At 51.9% G+C, this 25,333-nt stretch overlaps 1 protein-coding gene across 1 annotated transcript in view; it reads left to right on the top strand.

Annotated features, from left to right (window-relative positions):
* dnah1 (dynein, axonemal, heavy chain 1) overlaps positions 1-25,333 on the top strand; it is a 1,119,271-nt gene that overhangs the window by 369,140 nt on the left and 724,798 nt on the right. The window contains exons 20-22 of the mRNA XM_072472076.1: positions 4,248-4,501; positions 15,701-15,913; positions 16,167-16,331. Coding sequence (XP_072328177.1) covers positions 4,248-4,501; positions 15,701-15,913; positions 16,167-16,331 — 632 coding nt within the window. The remainder of the gene's footprint in view (positions 1-4,247; positions 4,502-15,700; positions 15,914-16,166; positions 16,332-25,333) is intronic.

The raw sequence follows: 25,333 nt of genomic DNA, 5'->3' as shown, positions 1-25,333 counted from the left end.
TGAAATGAGATCAATGACGAACTGTTCGCCCGGAGGCATCTCATCAATTGCGTGACTGATCTGATTTGGTCCACTGTAAGACACAAAAAACATTGGGCCCGATTCTCCTCAAAATTTCTAAGTTCATTTGTGGCGAGTTTTTTAGGAAGTTCCCCGCCGGCTCTGCCGGTGAGTTCCCCACCACTATTCAATGACTCTTAATCACTTTTTTGGCCCCTGGAGATTTCTCACTGGTTTAACCCACACTTAGAATTCTTTTTTAGCACTGGGGAGCTGAACTCCGAGATTGGACTGCCATTTTGAAAGGGTGCCCCGATCTCAAAGTGAGCTTGTCCCCCCCACCCATGGGCAATGTCACCCCCCACACACATGGACACTACCCCACACCTTGCAAGTGAGGATACCCTGCCATGGGGCCCCTTTCAGGCCCCCCAAAACCCCTTACACCACCCCCTTCCTTCTAGGATCCCCACCCATCACCCACCCAACCTCCTGAAGGCCCCTACTTACCTGCCCTGCACTTTTGCACCCTTCAAACCCCCTCCATCCTCATTTTATGGGCATGGCCCCCCTTGACCCCTGACCATTGGCAGTGCTACCCTGGCACTCTGCACCCTTGCACTGACACCCTGGCACCCAGGCAGTGCTCCTGCTTGCTTAGCAGTGCCATCTGGGCACCTTGGTAGTGCCAGGGTGGCAGTGCCAAGGTGCCAGCTGGGCTGTGCCAAGGTGCCCGTGTTCCAGCGGGAGGGCCAGGGAGTCACCCTGCACTTGTGGTGGCGAGCGGGAATTGCCACGTGTTTCCAGGCGTTGACCCAGCGAGGCCGGCAACGCACTCCAACTTTAATTGGTACACTTAACGAGGCCTCACGGGCTTCTCGCCACAAATGGCGGCTCACCAGCTGTTTCACCAGGACTGCGCTTACCAGCTTACCGCTAACAAGATCGAACAGTACTTAAGCTGCACTTGCTTACCCAACCTCAGCCAGCTCGCAACAATGGTGTTGAGGAGACCAGCCCCAAAATTCGGGGACGCTGACCTGGGGAGGCTCCTGGACAAGATGGAGGCCAGGAAGGATATCCTATTTCCCCGAGGGTCCCAGAGGGTGAGCCTCAAGGCAGACAGTGCTGCCTCGGACGAGGTGGTGGCAACCGTCAGGGGAGTGTGACCAGGAGGACTGGCCTTCAGTGCCGGAAAATAGGTCAGCGACCTACACCGACCAGGCAGCATGGATGAGTAGATACCAACGCCACCCCACCCCCTCACCCCAAGCGAGCATTCACCCCTCAGGTGAACCCTAGCCCTCTCCCCTCCATTCCCTCCTCAACCCCCCCACCCCAAACCTGCCTTAACACCCTCTCTCCCACCACAGTGAACCACGTGAGTGGCTAACGATGCCCTCTCTGTCTCCTCAGAAAAAGCTGTCAAACGTGAGTAGTGATTGCCTTACTGACCGACCCATCCCTCACATGACCACATGTCCATTCTCCTGCAGATCCTCCAGCTGACGGAGCTGGCCATCCTGGGCGGCCCCCTTTCCTGACTCTGAGGAGAACACCTCGGGGGAGAGCTCCAAGGATGCAACTGTTATAATCGTGGCACAGCTGTCATCCCCGCCCTCCACCAGCGCAGATACACACACATCGGTGGGAAATGTTAGTGGTCAGGTATCTAGTGTGTAATGTGGTGAGCACCACATCGCTGATGATGTACATCCGGTGGGAGCAGGAACCCCCAGATGAGACAGCGGTCAGAGGTCTGCTGGATCCCAGGACCCAGCTGGGTCTCAGCCTGATGTTGAGCGTCATGATGTGGGTTACGCGGAGCTGGAGACGATAGGGAGCGGCAGGATGTTCAGAGGGAGATGTCAACGTCGCTCTAGCAGATCCATAGCCACTTGGAGGAACCTCAGAGTCTACGGGCACAGGAGGTGGCGCCGGCATTGAGTGGCACTGAGGCAAACACTGCTTGGGTGGCGGTGGCAGAGGAAAACCTGGTGCACAACAGCGGCACCATGAGTGAAGGTGTCCAAGGCGTTGCGTAGTTGATGACAGCCGTGGCTGAAGGCCTTGACAGAATGACTGCCTAACTGGGGGATGTCACCCAGTACCAGGCTGACCTTGATCAGGTTTTGCGGGACATGTCCTGCGCTTAGGTGGGCATGGCCGAGGCACTGCGGAGCTTGTCCCAGTCACTGAGGAGCATCCGCTGAGGGCGTCGACATCATGATCCGGACCATGGGGAACCGCCAGGGCTGGCAGAGCCACATGATGCAGGAACAGCCTGGGCTCAAACCAGCTTCCCCTTCGTACCAAGGTGAATCGCGGGCCCTATCGGCACCCACCGGGCGCTGAGTGCCAACCCGGTTACATCCTATGGAGTTGCGATGGTGGGCACCAGCTCCGGAGTATTGTACAGCACATTAAACTCCTTTTTGCACAACCATTATGATCCCTCTGTCACTTTCGTCCGCAATGTGGGCTGACCCCTGGATCCTTTGCTCATCTCGGCCAGGCATCCCTACCTCCCCGTGGCACCCACCCTCCGGCCGTGGACATGTCCCCGGAGCTGTGTTCCATCTCCTGGGTGTTCAGATGTTGCGTGTGTGGTGTTGCCTCCCGCAGTGTTCAAGCAATGTGTCCAGGCGTCAAGGTGCATTTGGGATGCTAGGCAATGACTCCCACATGCTACATGGCCCGCCCACCCACGGGAATCCACTTAGCATGTGTGAAGTGCTCACTTAGCCACAATTGCCAATTCTCTATCAGCAATAGCCTTCAGCCGTGCAACCAGTGGCCTCAGCAATTGGTGGCGGGTATGGGTGATCGGTGGGGCAGGAATGGGTAAAAACGATCCAGGGTTGGCATGGAGGTGCCGGGAGCAGTTGCCCATCGGTTGCCCTCCACAGCACCTCCCCCCCCCCCCCCCCCCCCACCCCCCACACCCCTGTCATGATATTCAAACACACACATCATGATGGACACACCAACAGACAAATCAGAGCACACAACACCACAACCAATCACACACAAGGACACCAACCACATAAAAGCACGAGCACGACACCTAGTGGACAGTAGGTCTGGGGACAAAGACACGGACAAGACCTGTTACAAGATCACAAACAGGGAATCCCCACGTGCAGAGTATCAAGACAAAACTGTACATAGAAAGTTTAAATAAAATAGCGTTGTACCATATACAACCGTGTTGGCTCATCTGTGTGTCAGAACGCCCAACACCACAACCCCCATGCCGGCTCACCCCCGAGGAGGGTGCCCCACTCCCAGCCGAGGGTCCCCCACACCCCGCCAAGCACTGGGGTGGCAAACCCAGTACCCACGGTCTCTTTGCCTGCGAGCAAAGATGGCTGCTCACCTCCTCGGCTCCCACAGAAGCCTTTCTGGCTTGTTCATGTTTTTCAAAAGGAGTACTAATCGGCGCTAGCGTGAGCACTTGCTGGGGATGCCAATGAATGATGGGAAGCCGTTGGATATAGGATCCTTCTCGTTAATTGTATGGAAATGGGGCTTAAGTGGTGATAATTGGCTTCTCGCGGTTTCGCCTACAGGAGTGGGCTGGTTGCATTGCAAAATGTTTGGCACCCAGCACGGAACTCTCCCGCTATTCACCAGCCTAATTATGCTTGAGCGAGAGCGCAACAAGGCCGGAGAATCGCTCCCAATGTCTCAGTCATTAGTTGTTGAAAGGTGCAATCTATGCTGAGGGTTTGGCATTTGGAAAACCATCATCTCAGCAGATGCACTGACTCCAATAGCAAGGTTGACTTCTCAAATCTAAATGACATCCCTGTAGTCCCCTTTGAAATTGGTCTGAAGAGGCCAGGTGTGATGAGAGTCTGTTAATAGCTCTCTAGGCATAACAAAGGTGCGACACTTGAGCACTGAGTAGTTGGGTCAAATGGTTTGTATTGTATTTTCTATGCTGTTCAGTGTAATGTATCCCCAAATTACTGAATGTACACTCAAATTACTGAGTATACATTTGAAATACATTTTAAAAATGAGAATATTGGGTATTGTGAGCAATCATTTTGATGATACCTTCACATTGGATCTCAGTTAGCTTGCCGTTCAGGGGAAGGATGTTAACTTTTAATAAGTGATAATGTAAACCAAGGCAGTGAATAGATTTTTTGACTCTTTTGCATTATGGGTTCACCCCCAATATTCAGAAACCATCATTGGAACCCTTTCAGACTAACATTCATTTACTGCTTATACAGGTCTTGCAGATGTTGCACTAAAAATCCGAACAATGGTTGAGGAATTTAGGCCACATATCCCACTAATTCAAGCACTGCGGAATCCTGGCATGCGAAACAGACACTGGGATATGATATCAGAACAGATCCAAATACCAGTCAAACCTAAGGCGAACCTAACATTTGCACGGTGTTTGGACATGAACCTTCAAGACCATGTAGAGACCATTGCCAAGGTGGCAGAAGTAGCCGGAAAGGAGTATGCCATAGAACAGGTAGGTATTTCAGAAACCATTTTGGTAATTTATATTAGTTAGTTCACAAAATAAAATCTTGTAATATCAGTAGGATCTGATATGCTGAATTAGAATTTTCATTCCAATACTGCAGACAAAATGTTGCAGTTAATGAATGTTGTTGTTCAGGATGGAAACTCATTATAAGTGATGTCCTCCAGGGATTAATCCGAAACAAGCTACTATTTACAGCCTTCATTAATGACCCAGATGGTGATGGTATGAACATGATCAGTAAATTTGCAGATCAGACCAAAATCTGTGCAAGGATTAGGGCAGGACAGGAGTATTATCAAATGTAGAAAGATTTTGATGCACTAGGGGCATGGGCCACACAATGGCAAATTGTTATTTAACTTGAAGAGATGCGGGGAGGATTTTCACCCCAGTGGAATCTCCAGGTCCTGATGACAGTGAACCCCCACCCGGGGTTTCTCAGCAAGGGGAGGGGGGGGGGGGTGGATTCAATGGGAAATCCCAATGACAGCAGCGTGACCAGAAGATTTTGTTGCCGGCCATCAACGGGCCACCTCCAGTCGCTGAGAAACATGCTGTAGGGGAGGGAATTGCAGACCCTTGCTCCGTAGTATCATTCATGATGAAAGGGCCAACAAAAAAGGTATATATCATTCACAAGGAACAAATCAAGTGACGGCGCGAGAGAAAAGGATTGTTGGTATGCACAGTTCATTGCAGGTTCATGGCCGAATGTTGTAGTGAATTTGTAGCTAATTGTAACATATTGGATTCTATTTTTAAAAAATATTTTAATTACATTTTCAACACTTTATACATAAACCTAAGGCAACCACCCTGCCAAAAATACAAAAAGCAACTGCTTCTCTCCTCCCCCACTCCCCCCCCTCCCCCCCCCCCCCCCCCGCCAAAGCAGCCAGTTTGTTAAAGTGAGAAATAAACGGGCACCATTTCTTATGAAACCCTTCCACATTCCCTCTCAAGATGAACTTAACTTTCTCCAAACACAGAAACTCCATCAAGTCCCCCAACCACACCGAGGCAAAAGGTGGAGAAGCTGACCTCTACCCCAACAGGACCCGCCTCCTAGCCACCGGCGAGCCCCCAGCCCTGACTGCAGCTCCAGCAGGTCTGACACTACGAATATATCCCCCAGGAGACTGAGCTCTTAAGTCCATTTGCAAGATCGCCAACAAGGTGCTGAAGGAGCCCCAGAATTTCCTCAACTTCAGGTATGACCAAAACATATGTACGTGGTTGGCCAGCCCCCTCCCACACAATTCACAAACACCCTCCACACCCTCAAACAACTGACTCATCCTCAACTTCATCAGGTGCGTCCTGTGCACCACCTTCATCTATATCAGCCCCAGTCTCGCACAAGATGTCAACACATTCACCCTCCGCAACACCTCGCACCACAACCCTCCTCCAGCTACCCCCCAATTTCTCCTCCCACTTGGCCTTCACCCCCTCCAAAGACACCGCACCCTCTTCCATAATCCTCCCATAAATAGCCGAGGTGACTGTCCCTCCAACCCCATCACTGACAGCACACCCTCCAACAAAGAGGGGGGAGGCATCACCGGAAACGTTGGGAAAATCTTCCTGACAAAACCCCTCACCTGTATATACCTAAAAGCCTTGGTCTGCGGGATCCCAAACTTATCGCTTAACTCTCAGCCCCAAAATCTCGCATCCAATCTAGCCGGTTCAAACAAGTGATTCGTGGACTGACATCAATTTTGACGCCGCCCCTAATTTAAAATGCTGCCAAAATTGCCTCCATATCTTCAGAGTCGCCACCACCACCAGGCTACTCGAGTACTTCCCTGACATGAACGGGCACCCTGACCCACTACACAAGTCTGCCCCCATTCTCACCCACACTGCTTCTGGCTCCCTATCCCAACCCGCACCTTCTCTGTATTTGCCACCCAATAATAAGACATAAGATTCACTAAGGCCAAGCCTCCCCAAACTCTCGCCCTCTGAAGCACCATTTTAAGAATCCTGGCGACCTTTCCAGCCCAAATAAGTGACAAAATCAGCCTCTCCACTCCTACGAACAAAGCCTTTGGCAGAATGACTGGGAGACATTGGAATTAAAATAGAACCCGCGGCACAGTATTCAATTTCACCGATTGCACTTGCCCCGCAAGCGACAGGGGGAGGTTGTCCCACCTTTGCAAGTCTGCCTTGACCCTACTCACTAGGCTCATGAAGTTTAATTTATGGAGCCGGGCACAATCCCGAGCCACCTGCACCCGCAGTTACTTGCAACGGGTGGACGCCATCCGAAAGGTCAACCTCCCAAAGTTAGTCCACTTTCCTGGTGGGACTCACTCTTCTCCAAATTTAGTTTGTAACCCGATAAAGCCCCAAACCACATCAGAAGCCCCATTATATCCTCCACTGTAGGAACCGGGTCCGATATGCATAAAAGAAGGCAATCAGCGTACAGGGACACCCCTCATCTCCCCCTCCCTCACTGAACCCCTCCAATTATCTGAGCCCCTCTACACAATGGGCAAGGGTTCTATCGCGAACACATCCAGCATCGGATTTCAAACAATGATGCGACAGAGTACAGGAATGAGATAGAGAATCTGGTGAACTGGTGCGACGACAATAACCTCTCCCTCAATGTCAACAAAACGAAGGAGATTGTCATCGACATCAGGAAGCGTAGAGGAGAACATGCCCCTGTCTACATCAATGGGAACGAAGTAGAAAGGGTCGAGAGCTTCAAGTTTTTAGGTGTCCAGATCACCAACAACCTGTCCTGGTCCCCCCATGCCGACACTACAGTTAAGAAAGCCCACCAACGACTCTACTTTCTCAGCAGACTAAGGAAATTTAGCATGTCAGCTACGACTCTCACCAACTTTTACACCTGCACCATAGAAAGCATTCTGTCTGGTTGTATCACAGCTTGGTATGGTTCCTGTTCTGCCCAAGACCGCAGGAAACTACAAAAGGTGGTGAATGTAGCTCAATCTATCACGTAAACCCTGTCAGGGTTCTTATTTTATGGTACGGTTGCATAGTGGTTAGAACAGTTGCTTCACAGCTCCAGGTTCGATTCCCGGCTTGGGTCACTGTCTGTGCTGAGTCTGCACGTTCTCCCCGTGTCTGTGTGGGCTTCCTCCGGTGCTCCGGTTTCCTCCCACAGTCCAAAGATGTGCAGGTTAGGTGGATTGGCCATGCTAAATTGGCCATAGTGTCCAAAAGGTGGGATGTGGTTACTGGGTTAGGGGAATGGGGTGGAGGTGTGGGCTTGGGGAGGGTGCTCTTTCCAAGGGCCGGGGCAGACCCGATGGACTGAATGGCCTCCTTCTGCACTGTAAACTGTAAAGAAATACCAGCTTCCCGTCTATTGACTCGGTCTACAATTCCCGCTGCCTTGGAAAGGCAACCAGCATAATTAAGGACCCCACGCACCCTGCCCATACTCTCTTCCACCTTCTTCCGTCAGAAAAAAGATACAAAATTTTGAGGTCACATACCCACCTTCTCAGGTACAGCTTCTTCCCTGCTGAAATCAGACTTTTGAATGAACCTACCACGTATCTTTTCTCTACACCCTAGGTATGACTGTAACTTTACATTCTATAGTTTCTCCTTCTTTCCCTATGTACGGTATGCGTTGTCTGCACAGCATGCAAGAAACAATACTTTTCACTGTATGCTAATACATGTGACAATAATAAATCAAAATCAGATCAAACAAATAGCTTCACTCGATCCCTGTTAAACGCCTTTCTGCATCCAATGCCACTATGACCTCCTGCTCCTCTCCTTCTGCCGGGGAGAGAACCACATTTAACAGGCGCCACACATTCAATGCTAACCACCTCCCCTTTACAAACCCTGTGTGGTCCTCACCAACAATCTGCAGGACGCTCTCCTCCAGCTTTGGCAAGTACATTCGTGTTCACATTTAATGGGAATATCAGCTGATATGATCCGCACTCCACTGGGTCCTTAGCTTTCTTCAACAAAAGCAAAATAGACACCTGTCCCATCATCTCTGGAAACATCCCTCTTGCCACCGCATCCTCGAACTTATCCACCAGCAACGGTCTCTACAAACCTCTTATAAAATTCCACTGCGAATGTATCGGCCCCGCATCTTCCCCGTTTGCATTTTCCCAATTGCCGTCCACACCCCCTCAATACCTATTGGCTGCTCCAATCAAGTCCTGCCGTCCTCCCCCAGCGTGGGACACTCCAATCCCTCGAAAAACTGCCACATATCTGACTCATCTCCTTGGGGCTCTGACATATACAATTTCTTATAGAAGTCCGGAAGTACCCTATTCACCTGCTCCGGCGCCGACACCAACTCCCCCACTCCACCCCGAACCTGAATAATCTCCCGGGAGGCCACCTGCTGTCTGAGCTGTGACGCCAACAAATGACTGGCCTTCTCCCCATACTCATAAACTGCCGTTTTGTCCGCCTCATCTGGCGTACCGCTTTTCCCATGGACAAAGATCAAACTTTGTCTGCAGCTTCTTCATGCTAACCAACAATTCAGGCGTGGGATCCTCCACATACTTCCGGCCACTTCTAAAATCCCATCCAACAACCGCTGCCGTTCCTCCCTAGTCTCCCTGTCAATTTGTGCCTTATGTAAGATAATCGCACCAGTTTCAACGCCTCCCACAACACCGGCCTCCCCTCCAATGTGCCTATAACTATAAGACTATAAGACATAGAAGCAGAATTAGGCTACTTGGCCATCGCGTCTGCTCCGCCATTCAATCATGGCTGATATTTTTCTCATTCCCATTCTCCTGCCTTCTCCTCATAACCCCTGATCGCCTCATTCATCAAGAACCCATCTATCACCATCTCAAAGACACTCAGTGGTTTGGCCTCCATTGCCTTCTGCGGCAAAGAGTTCCACAGATTCACCACCCTCCGGCTGAAGGAATTCCTCCTCATCTCTGTTTGAAAGGATCGTCCCTTTAGTCTGAGATTGTGTCCTCTGCTTATAGTTTTTCCTACAAGTGGAAACATCCTCTCCACCTCCACTCTAACCAGGCCCCGCAGTATCTTGTAAGTTTCAATAAGGTTCCCCCTCATCCTTTTAAACTCCCAATGAGTAGAGATCCAGCGTCCTCAACCGTTCCACATACGACAAGCTCTTCATTCTAGGGATCATTCTTGTGAACCTCCTCTGGACACTTTCCAAGGCCAGCACATTTTTCCTTGGATACGGGGCCCAAAACTGCTCACAATACTCCAAATGGGGTCTGACCAGAGCCTTATAGCCACAGAAGTACACCCCTGTGTCATAATATACACCAGTTTATCATGGTGCAGACACACCCACACACACTGATGGACATGCAGTGGGACCAATCAGCATACACAACACCGCAGCCAATCACCAGTGAGAGCACACGCACTATAAAGACAGGGGACAGGAGAGTTCCCGCGCATTCGAGTAGCAGCCAGCTCGGAGCACAGAGCTCACAGCCTGCAACACAGACATTCACCATGTGCTGAGTGCATCACCTGGTTAGGACTAGGCAAGGGTCAACAATTAAAGCTGGTATTGCATTTACCCACAGTTCAAGTATGTTAATATAGTTAACCTTATAATAAAATAGAGTTGCACCACTTCCAGTGTTGGTGACCTGTTTGTGATCCAGAACACCCAACACATCATGGTACAAGGAGTGGTTGCATACTAGCACTTCTGAGACCCACCTGCAACTAATCAGCATTCCGGCATCCTGAAGTATGGAGAACATCAACCCGCCGCCGCCGCTCCGCATCACCGGCACCTCAGCATACAATGACAACCAGCAACGATACCCAGGCAAGATGTTCAATATCCGGGTTCCGCAGCAGCTCCAGTGCCACGGCGATCTCTGCGAAAACTGGCGGGCATTCCGGTAAAAGTTTGAAATCTTCCTGCTGGTAGCCGAACTAGAAGACCTGGCCGATCCTGAAAAAACAGAGCTTCTCCTCACCATCACAGGTGCCAGAGCAGAAGAAATCTTTAAAAAATGCAAGTTCCCCAAGGGGCAAAACAGGAGCGACTTCCAGGCAGTCCTGGACAAATTCGGCAAATACTGTGAGGAAAACACAGTCCAACCAGCAAGGAAAGGTAAGAGAAGTGCCAGTACTCACCTCAAGGCCGAAATCCCGGAGCAGAGAACGATTTTGGTCTGCGGCCATCTTTGTAAAGGAACTGCACTTGCGCAGTTGCGCGACGTCGCGCATGCGCAATCACGAAAACGGCCATCAGTAAAGGAACCGCGATCTGCGCATGTGCAAACGCCTCCTACGTGCTACGTCACGCGCGTCATGACGTCAGAGGCCCCGGACCACGCCCATTTAAAGGGGAAACGTCCCAAATCAAAGAAAAAATCTTTTAAAGCTGTAAAACAACCTTCCTTCACCTGGAATGACAGCACAATGCCTCAAATTGAACCAGGAAATGAAATAAACCTCCGAAGAACCCTGCAACAAGCAGTTACCTACACCCAAGCCGAGTCCGATTCCGACTTCCCGCAGACCAGTGACACCGAGGACGCGAGGGAGCCTTTTCGAGTCGCTGTTATAACAAAGAACAGGCTGTCCACGAATCAAAACCACCAGCCGCTGTCGGTGCACAGCATTGATCCAGACGACGAGTGGTGTGCCACCCCGATGGTCAACCGATCCCAGATACGATTCCGCCTGGACACTGGTGCTTCCGTTAATCTTCTAGCGTGGTCAGCCTTTCAGACCCTTGGGGTTAAACGAACCATTCTTCCGTCGACCTGACAACGAGTGGACTACAATGGCAACGTCATTCCTGCTACCGGTTCATGCCAACTCGAAGTGACGCACAACTTGCGGAAAGCCATCCTTCCCTTCGAGATCGTGGGCTCCTTGAAGGACTCTCTGCTAGGCGCATAGGCGTGCAAACTCCTAAATGTCGTTCAACGAGTACACTCTCTCTCTCCAGAGGACACATCTGCCTTCCACGACGCGGACTTCAGGGCGCAACTCAATGCCATCATCGACCAGCACCGCGACATTTTCGAAGGCATGGGCACGCTTTCATACACTTACAAAATCCTGCTCAAACAAAACACCACGCCTGTGGTTCATGCACCTCGCAGTGTCCCAGCACCCCTCAAGGACCGCCTCAAGCAGCAGCTGCAGGACCTCCAGGGCCAAGGAGTGCTCTCCAGAGTGACGGAACCAACCGACTGGGTCAGTTCCATGGTGTGCGTGAAGAAGCCCTCCGGCGAGCTCCGGATCTGCATTGATCCAAAGGATCTGAATCGCAACATAATGAGGGAGCATTACCCTATCCCCAAGCGCGAGGAGATCATGAGCGAGATGGCTCGGGCCAACATCTTCACCAAACTAGACGCCTCGAAAGGATTCTGGCAAATTCAACTGGACAGGTCCAGCAGAAAGCTGTGTACCTTTAATACCCCGTTTGGCAGATACTGCTACAACAGGATGCCGTTTGGGATTATATCGGCATCAGAAGTATTCCACCGGATCATGGAGCAAATGATGGAGGGCATTGAGGGCGTGCGCGTCTATGTTGACGACATCATCGCCTCCAGCGCGTTTTCAAATGAATACGGGACCAAGGCCTTCACCTCAACAGAGCCAAATGTTCCTTCGGCCAGACGGAACTCAGGTTCCTAGGGGACCACATCTCCTGGTTGGGTGTGCGGCCGGATGTGGACAAGGTGGCAGCCATCACGGCCATGCAGAAGCCAGCGGATAAGAAGGCAGGCCTCCGATTTTTGGGCATGGTCAACTTCCTGGGGAAGTTCATCCCCAACCTCGCCTCCCATACCGCAGCTCTCCGGAACCTGGTCAGGAAGACGGCAGACTTCCAATGGCTTCCCGCCCACGAGTGTGAATGGGAGGAGCTTAAGACCACTGCCCCGGTATTGGCATTTTTTGATCCCATGAAGGAAACAAAAATTTCAACGGATGCCAGCCAATCCGGCATTGGGGCGGTGCTCCTACAACGCGATGAGGCCTCATCATAGGCCCCCGTTGCATATGCGTCACGTGCCATGACCCCCACGGAACAGCGCTACGCGCAGATCGAAAAGGAGTTCCTGGGCCTGTTGACTGGGGTCGACAAATTTCATGATTACGTGTACGGCCTCCCCCAATTCACTGACGAGATCGACCATCGCCCGCTGGTCAACATTATACAAAAAGACCTGAATGATATGACCCCTCGCCTCCAGCGCATTCTGCTTAAACTCCGGCGGTTCGATTTCCAGTTCCTACACACCCCGGGCAAGGATCTGATCATAGCCGACGCTCTGTCCAGGGCAGTCAACACCCCGTGTGACCCAGAGGGGTTTGTCTGCCAGGTTGACGCCCATGTGGCCTTCACGGCCTCCAATCTGCCGGCCACGGATGAACGCCTTATCCACATTCGCCGCGAGACTGCGGCTGACCCCCTACTACAGCGTGTCATGCGCCACATGACGGACGGGTGGCTCAAGGGCCAATGCCCGCAGTTCTGCAATATCAGAGACGATCTGGCAGTAGTCAATGGTGTCCTCCTGAAGCTGGACCGCATCGTGATCCCGCACAGCATGCGCCAGCTCGTTTTGGAACAGCTACACGAGGGCCATCTTGGCATGGAGAAGTGCCGACGGAGGGCCTGAGAGGCTGTGTACTGGCCCGGCATCAATGAGGACATCGCCAACACAGTGCTCAACTGCCCCACCTGTCAGCGGTTCCAGCCGGCCCAATCACGTGAGAACCTACAGCCCCATGAGTTGGTCACGTCCCCTTGGTCTAAGGTAGGCGTTGACCTGTTCCATGCGCTCGGCAGGGACTATGTTCTGATTGTAGACTATTTTTCGAACTACCCGGAGGTCGTACGCCTGCACGACATCACATCATCGGCGGTCATCCATGCCTGCAAGGAGACCTTTGCTCATCACGGCATCCCACTCACTGTGATGTCGGACAATGGCCCCTGCTTCGCGAGCCAGGAATGGTCCAACTTTGCCAGCAGGTACAACTTTGTGCATGTGACATCCAGTCCCCTGCACCCCCAATCCAATGGCAAAGCGGAAAAGGGCGTCCACATCGTCAAACGGCTCCACTGCAAGGCTGCCGATGCAGGATCCGACTTCTACCTCGCCTTGCTGGCCTATCGTTCGGCCCCACTCTCCACGGGCCTGTCGCCAGCCCAGCTGCTCATGGGTCGCACCCTCAGGACCACGGTGCCGTCCATTCACGTCCCAGACCACGACCACGTTCCGGTCCTTCAGCAGATGCAACAGTCTCATGCACAACACAAGGCAGCGCATGACGCTCGGGCGACTGATCGCCCTGCTCTGGCGCCGGATCACAACGTCCGCATCCATCTTCCGGAGGGTGGCTGGTCTGCAACTGCTGTGATTCTTCGGCAGGTGTCTCCCCGCTTGTTCCTGATTCGTCTGCCAGATTGTTCCATTCGCCGCCGCAATCGGCGTGCCCTTCGTCTCATCCCATGCTCACTACGTGATCCTCCACCGGTGCCACGCCCTCCTGTTGTCCCCAACCTGGACTATGTGGAGATTCCGAATACTCTGCATCCTCCTCACTTTGCCGTGGCCCAGCCCGTTTCTCAGCCGGTGGCTCCTGACCCACCCTTGAGGCGGTCAACCAGAATTCGTCGCCCACCTCAGAGATTTGACTTATGAGTTTTACGATGTTGGACTCTTTGATCTGTTCTGTTATCCTGTTTCACCGTTCCAGCAGTTTGTATATAATGTTCATTTCGTTGTTGGTGTGACACCCTATTTTTCGGCACCAGGCACCTTCCCGTGTAAATAGATTAGCCTCATGTACATAGTCATGTAAATAACGCGCACACACATAGTCAGGTACATTCACTACATGATATTTATTGTCACGCAGGCACATATTCTTTATGTAAAAGGGGGGATGTCATAATATACACCAGTATATCATGGTGCAGACACACACACTGATGGACATGCAGTGGGACCAATCAGCATACACAACACCGCAGCCAATCACCAGTGAGAGCACACGCACTATAAAGACAGGGGACAGGAGAGTTCCCGCTCATTCTAGTAGCAGCCAGCTCGGAGCACAGAGCTCACAGCCTGCAACACAGACATTCACCATGTGCTGAGTGCATCACCTGGTTAGGACTAGGCAAGGATCAACAGTTAAAGCTGGTATTGCATTTACCCACAGTTCAAGTATGTTAATATAGTTAACCTTATAATAAAATAGAGTTGCACCACTTCCAGTGTTTGTGACCTGTTTGTGACCCAGAATACCCAACACATCACACTGGTCTTGTATTAACATAAGAATGGCATGACATAAGAATGGCGTGAAGCATGACACATTTAAGTATGACAACATGGTTGTCATTATGCACATGCTGCCCATGTGTGTGCAGTGTCATGAGGCAAGTGGGCAGCAGTTGGCCTTGTCGCCCAGTAACTATTATCTGGTTTCTAATGGTGGCACAATACTGATGGTACAGTGAACTGGTGCAGAATAAAGGCATCATGACTGCTGCCAGGATAATGGGCAGGATGAGCTGAACATGATCTCAATCAAACTGCACACTAAGGGAATGGAACTCTTCCTGTTTGCAGTAAATCTCTGAATTTGGATACGATATCCACAAGATGACATAACACTTTGTAGACACCATGGTGAAACCCTCACTCATTTATGAAGGGAATACAGTTTAGATCTTTCTGCAAAAGGGATATGGTTCCAGTACGTTAGTTCTAGATGCAGGTCACAGTTAAATAACAGAGCTGTCATTGTCAACTTTAGACATTAACGTGCTAAAATCCATTGGTGTAGAGAAGCTGGTTACAAAAGAACTGGAGACACTTACATAATTATATGAAGAGACAGAATCATGTATTGCGTGCAAGATGACCACCTTCGAAGTTGTAAAGGCATTGTGGTATTGCATCACTGAATATCCATTCTTCTGTGCAGGCTAACCCACATTCAAAATTAAAGAAAGATTGGACTGTAGATAAGCTAACTCTCAAATGCAGAAATTGTATAATTTGCAAAAGGTCTCCGACACATATATTCATGTTTTCTAGAAATAATAAGTTTTCAAATGTTATATTACAAATCAAGTTAATTAGTTAATTAGTTAATCAAAAGGATCTACAGGACTAATGTTGTATATCTTCTTATTTATAGGCACTTGATAAGATGGAGGGTGAGTGGGAAAATATAAATTTTGATGTGATGCCATACAAAGAAACAGGAACATTTATCTTGAAAAGTCCAGATGAAGCTTCTCAGTTACTGGATGATCATATTGTCATGACACAGAGCATGTCCTTCTCACCCTTTAAGAAGGCATATGAAGGGAGGATCAGCAGTTGGGAAAACAAACTGCGCATGACCCAGGTGAGACATCTGCAAGGATTTCTGCAAAATATGGACACTTATAGGTTCATATATCATTAACTGCATAAATTATGATCAATAAAAAAAAGAATGCAGGTAAATTTGGTCTTCCATATCTTCTAAGAAAGTCATTAGATTCTTTCCATGGGGGCCTGGGTCAAAATTAGAAACGCACAATTGAATGAATTAAGCAGTTCTATTTGTAGCTGCACAGATAAGGATAACATTATATTTATATTCCATGTTGTTTCAGGATGTCCTGGATGAGTGGCTGCTGTGTCAGAGGTCCTGGCTTTATCTGGAACCTATCTTCAGTTCTGAGGACATCAACAGACAACTGCCAGTAGAAAGTAAACGATACCATACTATGGAGCGGTTATGGATAACCATTATGAAAAATGCAGATGAAAATAGAAAGGTACAGTTGGTCTTGTACTTTTGTTGTTAATAGCATTATCTTTTTTTCAAGAATCCTGTTGTACTCAATCATTTTATGGCTAATCCCACCATACACTTAGTTGAGAAGGTGGTCAAGTGTCCCATGATTGATTGTGCAAATCAACTGGCTCTTCATTCCTCTGGAGTTTTATATACATCACAGAAGGAGGCCATTTAGCCCATTGAATCCATGTCAGTGGAGCAATTCAGTCAATCCCAGGAACTCGTTTGAACCCCGCAGCACTTCAAATTTATTTCATCACCCCCCCCCGCCCCCCCGGGGACGAACAGCTCCTCAAACACGGTCACAAACATCCCCCATCTTTTCTCGAACCCCCCAGCTGAGCCCCCTAACTCATACTTTATCTTCTCTAACCGCAGGAAGTCGTACAGGTCACCCAACCATGCTCCCCCGGTGGCGATGACGACCGCCACTCCAGCAAAATTCGTCGCCGTGCAATCAGAGAGGCAAAGGCCATGACATCGGCCTTCCTCCTCTCCATGAGCTCCGGCTTCTCTGAAACTCGAAATATTGCCACCAAAGGGTCCGGGTCCACTCCCTCCTCCACTATCCTGGCTAAGACCGCGAACACTCCCGCCCAGAATCTTCCCAATTTTTCACAATCCCAAAACATGTGCGCGTGATTCACTGGCCCCTGACCACACCTCTCACACTCATCTGCTACCCCCTGAAAGAACCCACTCATTCTCGCCTGAGTCATATGCACCCTGTGCACCACCTTGAACTGTATCAGGCTCATCCTTGCACAAGAGGAGGTTCCGTTTACCCTACGCAGTGCCTCACTCCATACTCCCCAATTGATCTCCATTCCCAACTCCGCTTCCCATTTCTCCTTGATCTTCACCACCCGCTCGCCTCCCTGCTCCCCCAGCCACTTATATATATCCCCAATTCTTCCCTCCCCTCCCACATCCGGAAGCAGCAGTCGCTCAAGCAGGGTGTATCCCGGCAATCTAGGGAACCCCTTCCAGATCTTTCGTGCAAAGTCCCTAACCTGTAGATACCTGAACTCACTACCCCTCGGCAGCTCTACCCTCTCCCTTTTTTTTTTAACAAACAATTTTAATGAGGTATTTTTGGCATTACAAACAGCAACAGTACAAAAAAACAATGTACAAAGAGCAACAAACATAGTGCAATCGCCGACTCCCATCTCCCCAAGACCCGCCTATTTGACTCCTAGTTCTACGCTACCCCCCCCCCCCGCGGATGATTAATTCTCCGCGAAGAAGTCGATAAATGGTTGTCACCTCCGGGCGAACCCTAGCAGTGACCCTCTCAAGGTGAACTTGATCTTCTCTAGGCCGAGAAAGGTCGCCATGTCAGTTAACCCGATCTCCGACTTCGGGGGCTTTGAGTCCCTCCAAGCTAGCAATATCCGCCTCCGGGCTACCAGGGAAGCAAAGTCCAGAACATCTGCCTCTTTCTCCTCCTGGATTCCCGGGTCTTCCGACACCCCGAAAATCGCCACCTCTGGACTCATTGCCACCAAACCCTTGTTTTCAATACTCTGAACATGACGTCCGCAAACCCCTGCCAATATCCCCTAAGTTTTCGGCACGCCCAGAACATGTGGACGTGGTTCGCTGGTCCTCCTGCACATTTTACACTCCTGTCCTCCACCCCAAAGAATCTACTCATCCGGGCCACTATCATGTGGGCCCGATGGACCACCTTGAATTGGATCGAGCTGAACCTGGCGCATGTTGCGGTCGCGTTGACTCTGCTCAACGCGTCCACCCATAAGCCAACCTCCATCTCACCACCAAGCTCCTCCTCCCACTTACGCTTCAACTCCTCGGTCTGCCTCTCCTCCGTCCCCATAAGTTCTTTGTAGATATCCGAGACGCTCCCCTCTCCCACCCATCCCCGAGACACTACCCTATCCTGGATCCCCCTTAGTGGCAGGAGTGGGAAGGATGATACCTGCCTGCGCAGAAAGTCCCGCACCTGTAAATATCTAAATTTGTTCCCAATTGCCAGCCCAAACTTCTCCAGCGCCCTCAAGCTAGGGAAGCTCCCCGCTAAGAACAGGTCCCCCATCCTCTCAATTCCCGCCCTTTGCCATACTCGAAAACCCCCATTCAAGCTCCCCGGGGCAAACCAGTGGTTGTCACATATTGGGGACCAGACTGATGCTCCCACTGCTCCAACGTACCTCCTCCACTGACCCCAGATCCTCAAGGCCGCCACCACCACGGGGCTGGTGGAATACCTCGCCGGCAGGAACGGCAGAGGTGCCGTTATCAACGCCCGCAAGCTGGTGCCCCTACATGAGGCTGCCTCCATCCGCTCCCAAACCGACCCCGCCCCCACCACCCGCTACCTTATCATGGCTACGTTAGCCGCCCAGCAGTAATTACTGAAATTTGGCAGGGCAAGCCCCCCCTCCCCCCGATTCCTCTCGAGCATCACCTTCTTCACTTGCGGGGACTTACCTGCTCACACAAAGCCCAGGATGATTTTGTTAACCCTCTTAAAAAAGGACCGCATCCATTGCCACAACTACCTCAACCTCCCTACTCTCCGGGGGCATCATAATCACATTGAGCAGCCTTCTTATATTGGCCACCACTGCCTGCCCTTGACAAATCCGGTTTGATCCTCCACAATCACATCCGGCACACAATCTTCAATCCTGGAGGTCAAAACTTTGGCCAGCAACTTGGCGTCTGTGATGAATGACATATGTATACACATGTACCTTTAATGCGTAGGCCCCTCTAAGACCGGGATTGGAACACTGGGGGACTCCGCCTCCAGTTCCGCCCCCAGGAAGCTGTATATAATGTTACGTTCAGTAGGCAGCGTGCAGTGAGCACACTTCTCAGCAGCTGTCTCGTTCTCTGGTAATTAAAGCCTTTGTATCATCAAACTCCTCTCCTGAGTTGTAATTGAGGGTATCTCAGTGTCCACATTAAGCAGTGAGATCGGCCTATATGACCCGCCTAATTCCGGGTTCTTGTCCCGTTTCAAAATTAACGAAATAGTGGCCTGTGACATCATCGGGGGCAGCACTCCTCTATCCCTTGCCTCATTAAAAACCTTGACCAGCAACGGCCCTAAAATTCCCGAGAAATACTTGTAGAATTCCACCGGATACCCGTCCGGCCCCGAGGCTTTACCCGACTGCATTGCCTTCAAGCCCTCAACTATTTTTTCGGCCCTAATCGGGGCCCCAGCCCATCCACCAGCTCCCTGCCCACCCTTGGGAAGGTCAGTCCGTCCAGAAGGCGCCTCATCCCCTCAGGCCCCGTGGGGGGTTCTGAGCAATAGAGACTGCTGTAAAAGTCCCTGAACGCCCTGTTTAGCCCTGCTGAATCTCCTACCAAGTTCCCCTCCCCGTCAACCACCCTCTCTATTTCCCTGGCCGCCTCCCTCTTCCTAAGCTGCTGTGGCCTTCTCCCCGTGTTCGAAGAACGCACCCCTCGCCTTCCTAAGCTGCTCCACTGCCTTACCTGTGGACAGCACCCCGAACTCCGCCTGCAGCCTCCGACTTTCCCTTAAAAGCTCCACCCCCCGGGGTCGCTGCATACCTCCTATCTACCTGTAGAATCTCCTTAACCAGTCGGTCCGTCTCTGCCCTAAATGTCCTGTCCCTAAAAGCCCGGATCGAAATCAGCTCCCCTCTCACCACTGCCTTCAGCGCCTCCAAGACCACCGCTGCTGAGACTTCTCCCGTGACATTAACCTGCAGGTAGTTCTGCATGTACTTCCTCAGCCTCTCGCACACCGCCTCGTCCGCCAACAAGCCCACGTCCAACCTCCATTGCGGGCGCTGGAAGCTCTCCTCACCAACCTGCAGTTCCACCCAGTGAGGGGCATGATCCGAAATAGTGATGGCCGAATACCCATGTCCACCAGCCCCGCCAGCAAATCCCTGCTCAGAATGAAAAAGTCAATCCGGGAATAAACCTTATGAACATGCAAATAAAAAGAAAACTCCTTTTAGGAGAGTGGTCCAAGAAATGGCTGATGAAATTCAACGTGGGCAAGTGTGAGGTCTTGCACTTTGGAAAAAAGAATAGAGGCGTGGACTATTTTCTAAACGGTGACAAAATTCATAATGCTGAAGTGCAAAGGGACTTGGGAGTCCTAGTCCAGGATTCTCTAAAGGTAAATTTGCAGGTTGAGTCCGTAATTAAGAAAGCAAATGCAATGTTGTCATTCATCTCAAGAGGCTTGGAATATAAAAGCAGGGATGTACTTCTGAAGCTTTATAAAGCATTAGTTAGGCCCCATTTAGAATACTGTGAGCAATTTTGGGCCCCACACCTCAGGAAGGACATACTGGCACTGGAGCGGGTCCAGCGGAGATTCACACGGATGATCCCAGGAATGGTAGGCCTAACATACGATAAACGTCTGAGGATCCTGGGATTATATTCATTGGAGTTTAGGAGGTTGAGGGGAGATCTGATAGAAACTTACAAGATAATGAATGGCTTAGATAGGGTGGATGTAGGGAAGTTGTTTCCATTAGCAGGGGAGACTAGGACCCGGGGGCACAGCCTTAGAATAAAAGGGAGTCACTTTAGAACAGAGATGAGGAGAAATTTCTTCAGCCAAAGAGTGGTGGGTCTGTGGAATTCATTGCCACAGAGGGCGGTGGAGGCCGGGACGTTGAGTGTCTTTAAGACAGAAGTTGATAAATTCTTGATTTCTCGAGGAATTAAGGGCTATGGAGAGAGAGCGGGTAAATGGAGTTGAAATCAGCCATGATTGAATGGTGGAGTGGACTCGATGGGCCGAATGGCCTTACTTCCGCTCCTATGTCTTATGGTCTTATGGTCCTTCCCCGTCGGCTGCCTAAACCTCCATGGGTTGACCCCCCCATCTGTTCCATGAACCCTATCAGTTCCCTCGCCATTGCTGGCACCCTCCCCGTTTTCGAACACGACTGGTCCAGGCCGGGATCGATGACTGTATTAAAATCCCCCCCCATAACCAACTTGTGCAAGTCCAGGTCAGGTATCTTTCCCAGAACCCTCTTTGTGAATTCTACATCGTCCCAGTTTGGCGCGTACAGGTTAACCAAGACTACCTTCCTCCCCTCCAGCTTACCGTTCACCATGACATAACGGCCCTGTGGTAGTCACCAATGTGGTGAACGTATTATGGTAATCATTCACCACTGTACTACATTGTACTATGCTGTTACCCATGTGGGCTCCACCTATGGACCATTGTACTGTACTACACCGATTGTATCATGTTGGTGCCCTTGTGGGCTCCGCCCCCATGAGGGGAGGTATACAGAGCAGCTACCCTGTAGGCGGCTCTCAGTGCAGAGCTGTCGCAGGCAGGCACTGTTCTAGTTGATTAAAGCCACTGTTCACTTCAACTCTCTGTCTCGTGTGAATTGATCATCGCATCAATTGAATCAACTGCAACATCGCGATGGAAGCAGCCCTCAAACCTGACCGACTGGAACTCGACCCACAGACCGCGGAAGCCAAAGGGATTTTTTCACACTGGCTCCGATGTTTTGATGCCTACCTCGCCGCCTCCTCCTCGCCCTCCGTCACCAATGAACAGAAGCTGAGCCTCCTCCACGCCCGGGTGAGCCATCGAATCTCCGTGCAACTCGAGGAAGCAACCACATACGCAGACCAGCTCGCGATGCTGAAGCGTCAATACGTGAACCGGTGAACGAAGTGTTCGCGCGGCATCCCCTCACCGCGCGCCGCCAACGCCCCGGGGAATCGCTGGAGGAGTACCTACGCGACCTCAAAGTCTCACGCGAAGCTGCAACTACAAGGCCTTCACGGCCTCCCAACACATGGAACTCGCTTTCCGGGACGCCTACGTGGCTGGAGTCCGGTCCAACTACGTCAGACAGCACCTGCTCGAGAAGGGCGCACTCGACCTAGAAGAGATGGTAAAACTAGCCACCTCCCTAGAAGTAGCTTTCCAGAGCCTCATTGCTTTCCCCTCCGATCACGCGACCTCCTCGTGGACACCCGACCAGAGAGTACCCCAGATCTGTGCCGCGCGGCTGCCCTCCCATCCCGGGGGGCTGCCCTGCTACTTTTGCGGCCAGAACCAGCACCCCAGGCAGTGTTGCCCGGCTCAGAACGCGAACTGTAGCGACTGCTGCAAGAAAGGACACTTTGCCAAAGCTTACCTGGCCAGGTCCAAGTCCTCCAAACCACAGGCCCGACTCTCAGACTCACATGCCCGCAGCCCCCTTCGGATGCGTCACCCGCCTCGTGTTGTCCGTGGGGGCAGCCATCTTCGATTCTACACGACACGTGCGACTCACGGGGCCACCATCTTGGCCGCCGTCTCCCACGCGGCCCGCCATGTGCGACTCATGGGGGCCGCCATCTTCACCGCCGCCCGACACGTGCGACCGACGGGGGCAGCCATCTTGGGACAACCCCACCTCCTCTGACCATGCCGGCTACCCGCAACTCGGCGGTCACCCTTGACCAGTCACGCCCAAAGCACCTCAGGAACTCCATGATGACCGTCCGGGTCAATGGGCATGAAACGCCCTGCCTGTTTGACTCCGGGAGCACGGAGAACTTCGTTCACCCAGACACGGTAAGGCGCTGTTCTCTCCAAATCTGCCCCGCACCTCAAACAATCTCCCTCGCTTCCGGATCGCACTCAGTGCAGATCCGGGGGTACACTGTCGCGAACCTCGCGATACAAGGCGTCGAATACGCTAACTTTAAACTATATGTACTCCCTGATCTCTGCGCTCCTCTTCTGTTGGGACTGGACTTCCAGTGCAACCTCAGGAGCCTGACCCTAAAGTTTGGCGGGCCCCTACCCCCCCCTCACCGTTTGTAGCCTCGCGACCCTGAAGGTCGACCCTCCCCCGCTATTCGCGAATCTCACCGCCGACTGTAAACCCGTCGCCATCAGGAGCAGGCGGTACAGTATCCAGGACAGGACTTTTATCAAGTCTGAGGTCGAGCGGCTCTTGCGGGAAGGGATCATCGAGGCCAGTAACTGACCCTGGAGAGCCCAGGTCGTGGTCGTCAGGACCGGAGAAAAGAACCAGATGGTTGTAGATTACAGCCAAACTATAAACTGGTATACGCACCTTGATGCGTACCCCCTTCCCCGGATAGCGGACATGGTTAATCAGATTGCACACTACCAGGTGTTCTCCACGGTAGATCTGAAGTCCGCATACCACCAGCTCCCAATCCACCCGGAGGACCGCCACTACACGGCTTTTGAGGCAGAAGGCCTCCTCTTCCACTTCCTCTGGGTCCCCTTCGGTGTCACCAACAGGGTCTCGGTCTTCCAAAGAACGATGGACCGAATGGTGGACCAGTACAGGCTGCGGGCCACATTTTCCGTACTTGGACAATGTCTCCATCTGTGGCCACGACGAGCAGGATCACGACCCCAATCTCCAGAATTTTCTCCAAACCGCCCAAGCCCTCTACCTCACTTATAACAAGGAGAAATGCGTTTTCCACACAACCAGACTACCCATTCTCGGTTACGTTGTGGAAAACCGAGTTCTAGGGCCAGACCCCGACCGTATGCGCCCCCTCCTGCAACTCCCCTTTCCCCACTGCCCCAAGGCCCTGAAAAGGTGCCTCGGGTTCTTTTCTTATTACGCCCAGTGGGTCCCCAACTATGCAGACAAAACCCGCCTACTGATCTACCTCGCTGGTAAGAGGTTTACGCTCGTCACCGACCAACGGTCGGTAGCCTTCATGTTCGACAATACACAGCGGGGCAAGATCAAGAACGATAAAATCTTGAGGTGGAGGATCGAACTCTCCACCTATAATTACGATATAGTGTATCGTCCTGGGAAGCTCAGTGAGCCCCCAGATGCCCTGTCCCGCGGCACATGCGCCAGCGCGCAAGATGACCGACTCCGGGCCATCCACAATGACCTCTGTCACCCGGGGCGTCACCCGTCTTATCCACTACATCAAGGCCCGCAACCTGCCCTACTCCACCGAGGAGGTGAGGGCCACGACCAGGGACTGCCAAATCTGCGCGGAGTGTAAGCCGCACTTCTATCAACCGGATAATGCCCACCTGGTGAAGGCATCCTGGCCCTTTGAGCGCCTCAGTATCGACTTCAGAGGGCCCCTCCCCTCTACCAACCGCAACACATACTTCCTCAACGTCATTGACGAGTTCTCCCGCTTCCCCTTTGCAGTCCCTTGCCCCGACATGACCGTGGCCACCGTCGTTAAGGCCCTACATAGTATCTTCACCATGTTCGGTTTCCCCACTTACATCCACAGTGACTGGGGCTCCTCGTTTATGAGCGCCGAACTGCGTTAGTACCTGCTCGGTAAGGGCATCGTCTCAAGCAGGACAACCAGTTACAACCCCCAGGGAAACGGACAGGTGGAGAGGGAGAACACGACGGTATGGAAGGCCGTCCTCCTGGCCCTACGGTCTAGGAATCTCCCAGGTTCCCACTGGCAAGAGGTCCTCCCCGACGCGCTCCACTCCATTAGGTCACTTCTTTGCACAGCCACGGACGAGACCCCTCATGACCGCCTATTTGTTTTCCCTAGGAAATCCACCTCCGGGGTCTCGCTTCCGTCCTGGCTGAAGACACCGGGGCCCGTGCTACTCCGGAAACACGTAAGGAACCATAAGTCCGACCCCCTGGTCGAGAGGGTCCAGCTCCTTCACGCCAACCCCCAGTATGCATACGTAGCGCACCCTGACGGCCGACAGGATACGATCTCCCTCCGGGACCTGGCACCCGCAGGATCCCCTACCATCACCTACCCCCCCAACCTACACCGAACAGAGCCCCCGCCCCTACATGGCCTCCACACCCCCTCCTATACTCCCTTTCCCCATCGCCGACCTACAGGAATGAAGCTCCTGAAGACAACACGCTCCCGGAGTCCACACCTGTGCCCGCTTCGACGTGTTCAACACCCATGCCCGCACCGACGAGTTTGACACACGTGCCCGCTGCGAAACCAGAGCTCAGGCGATCGCCTGGACCGACA

This window comes from Scyliorhinus torazame, chromosome 13 (assembly GCF_047496885.1).
Source record: "Scyliorhinus torazame isolate Kashiwa2021f chromosome 13, sScyTor2.1, whole genome shotgun sequence".
Lineage (NCBI taxonomy): Eukaryota > Metazoa > Chordata > Chondrichthyes > Carcharhiniformes > Scyliorhinidae > Scyliorhinus > Scyliorhinus torazame.
This window is presented reverse-complemented; position numbering and strand designations above follow the sequence as displayed.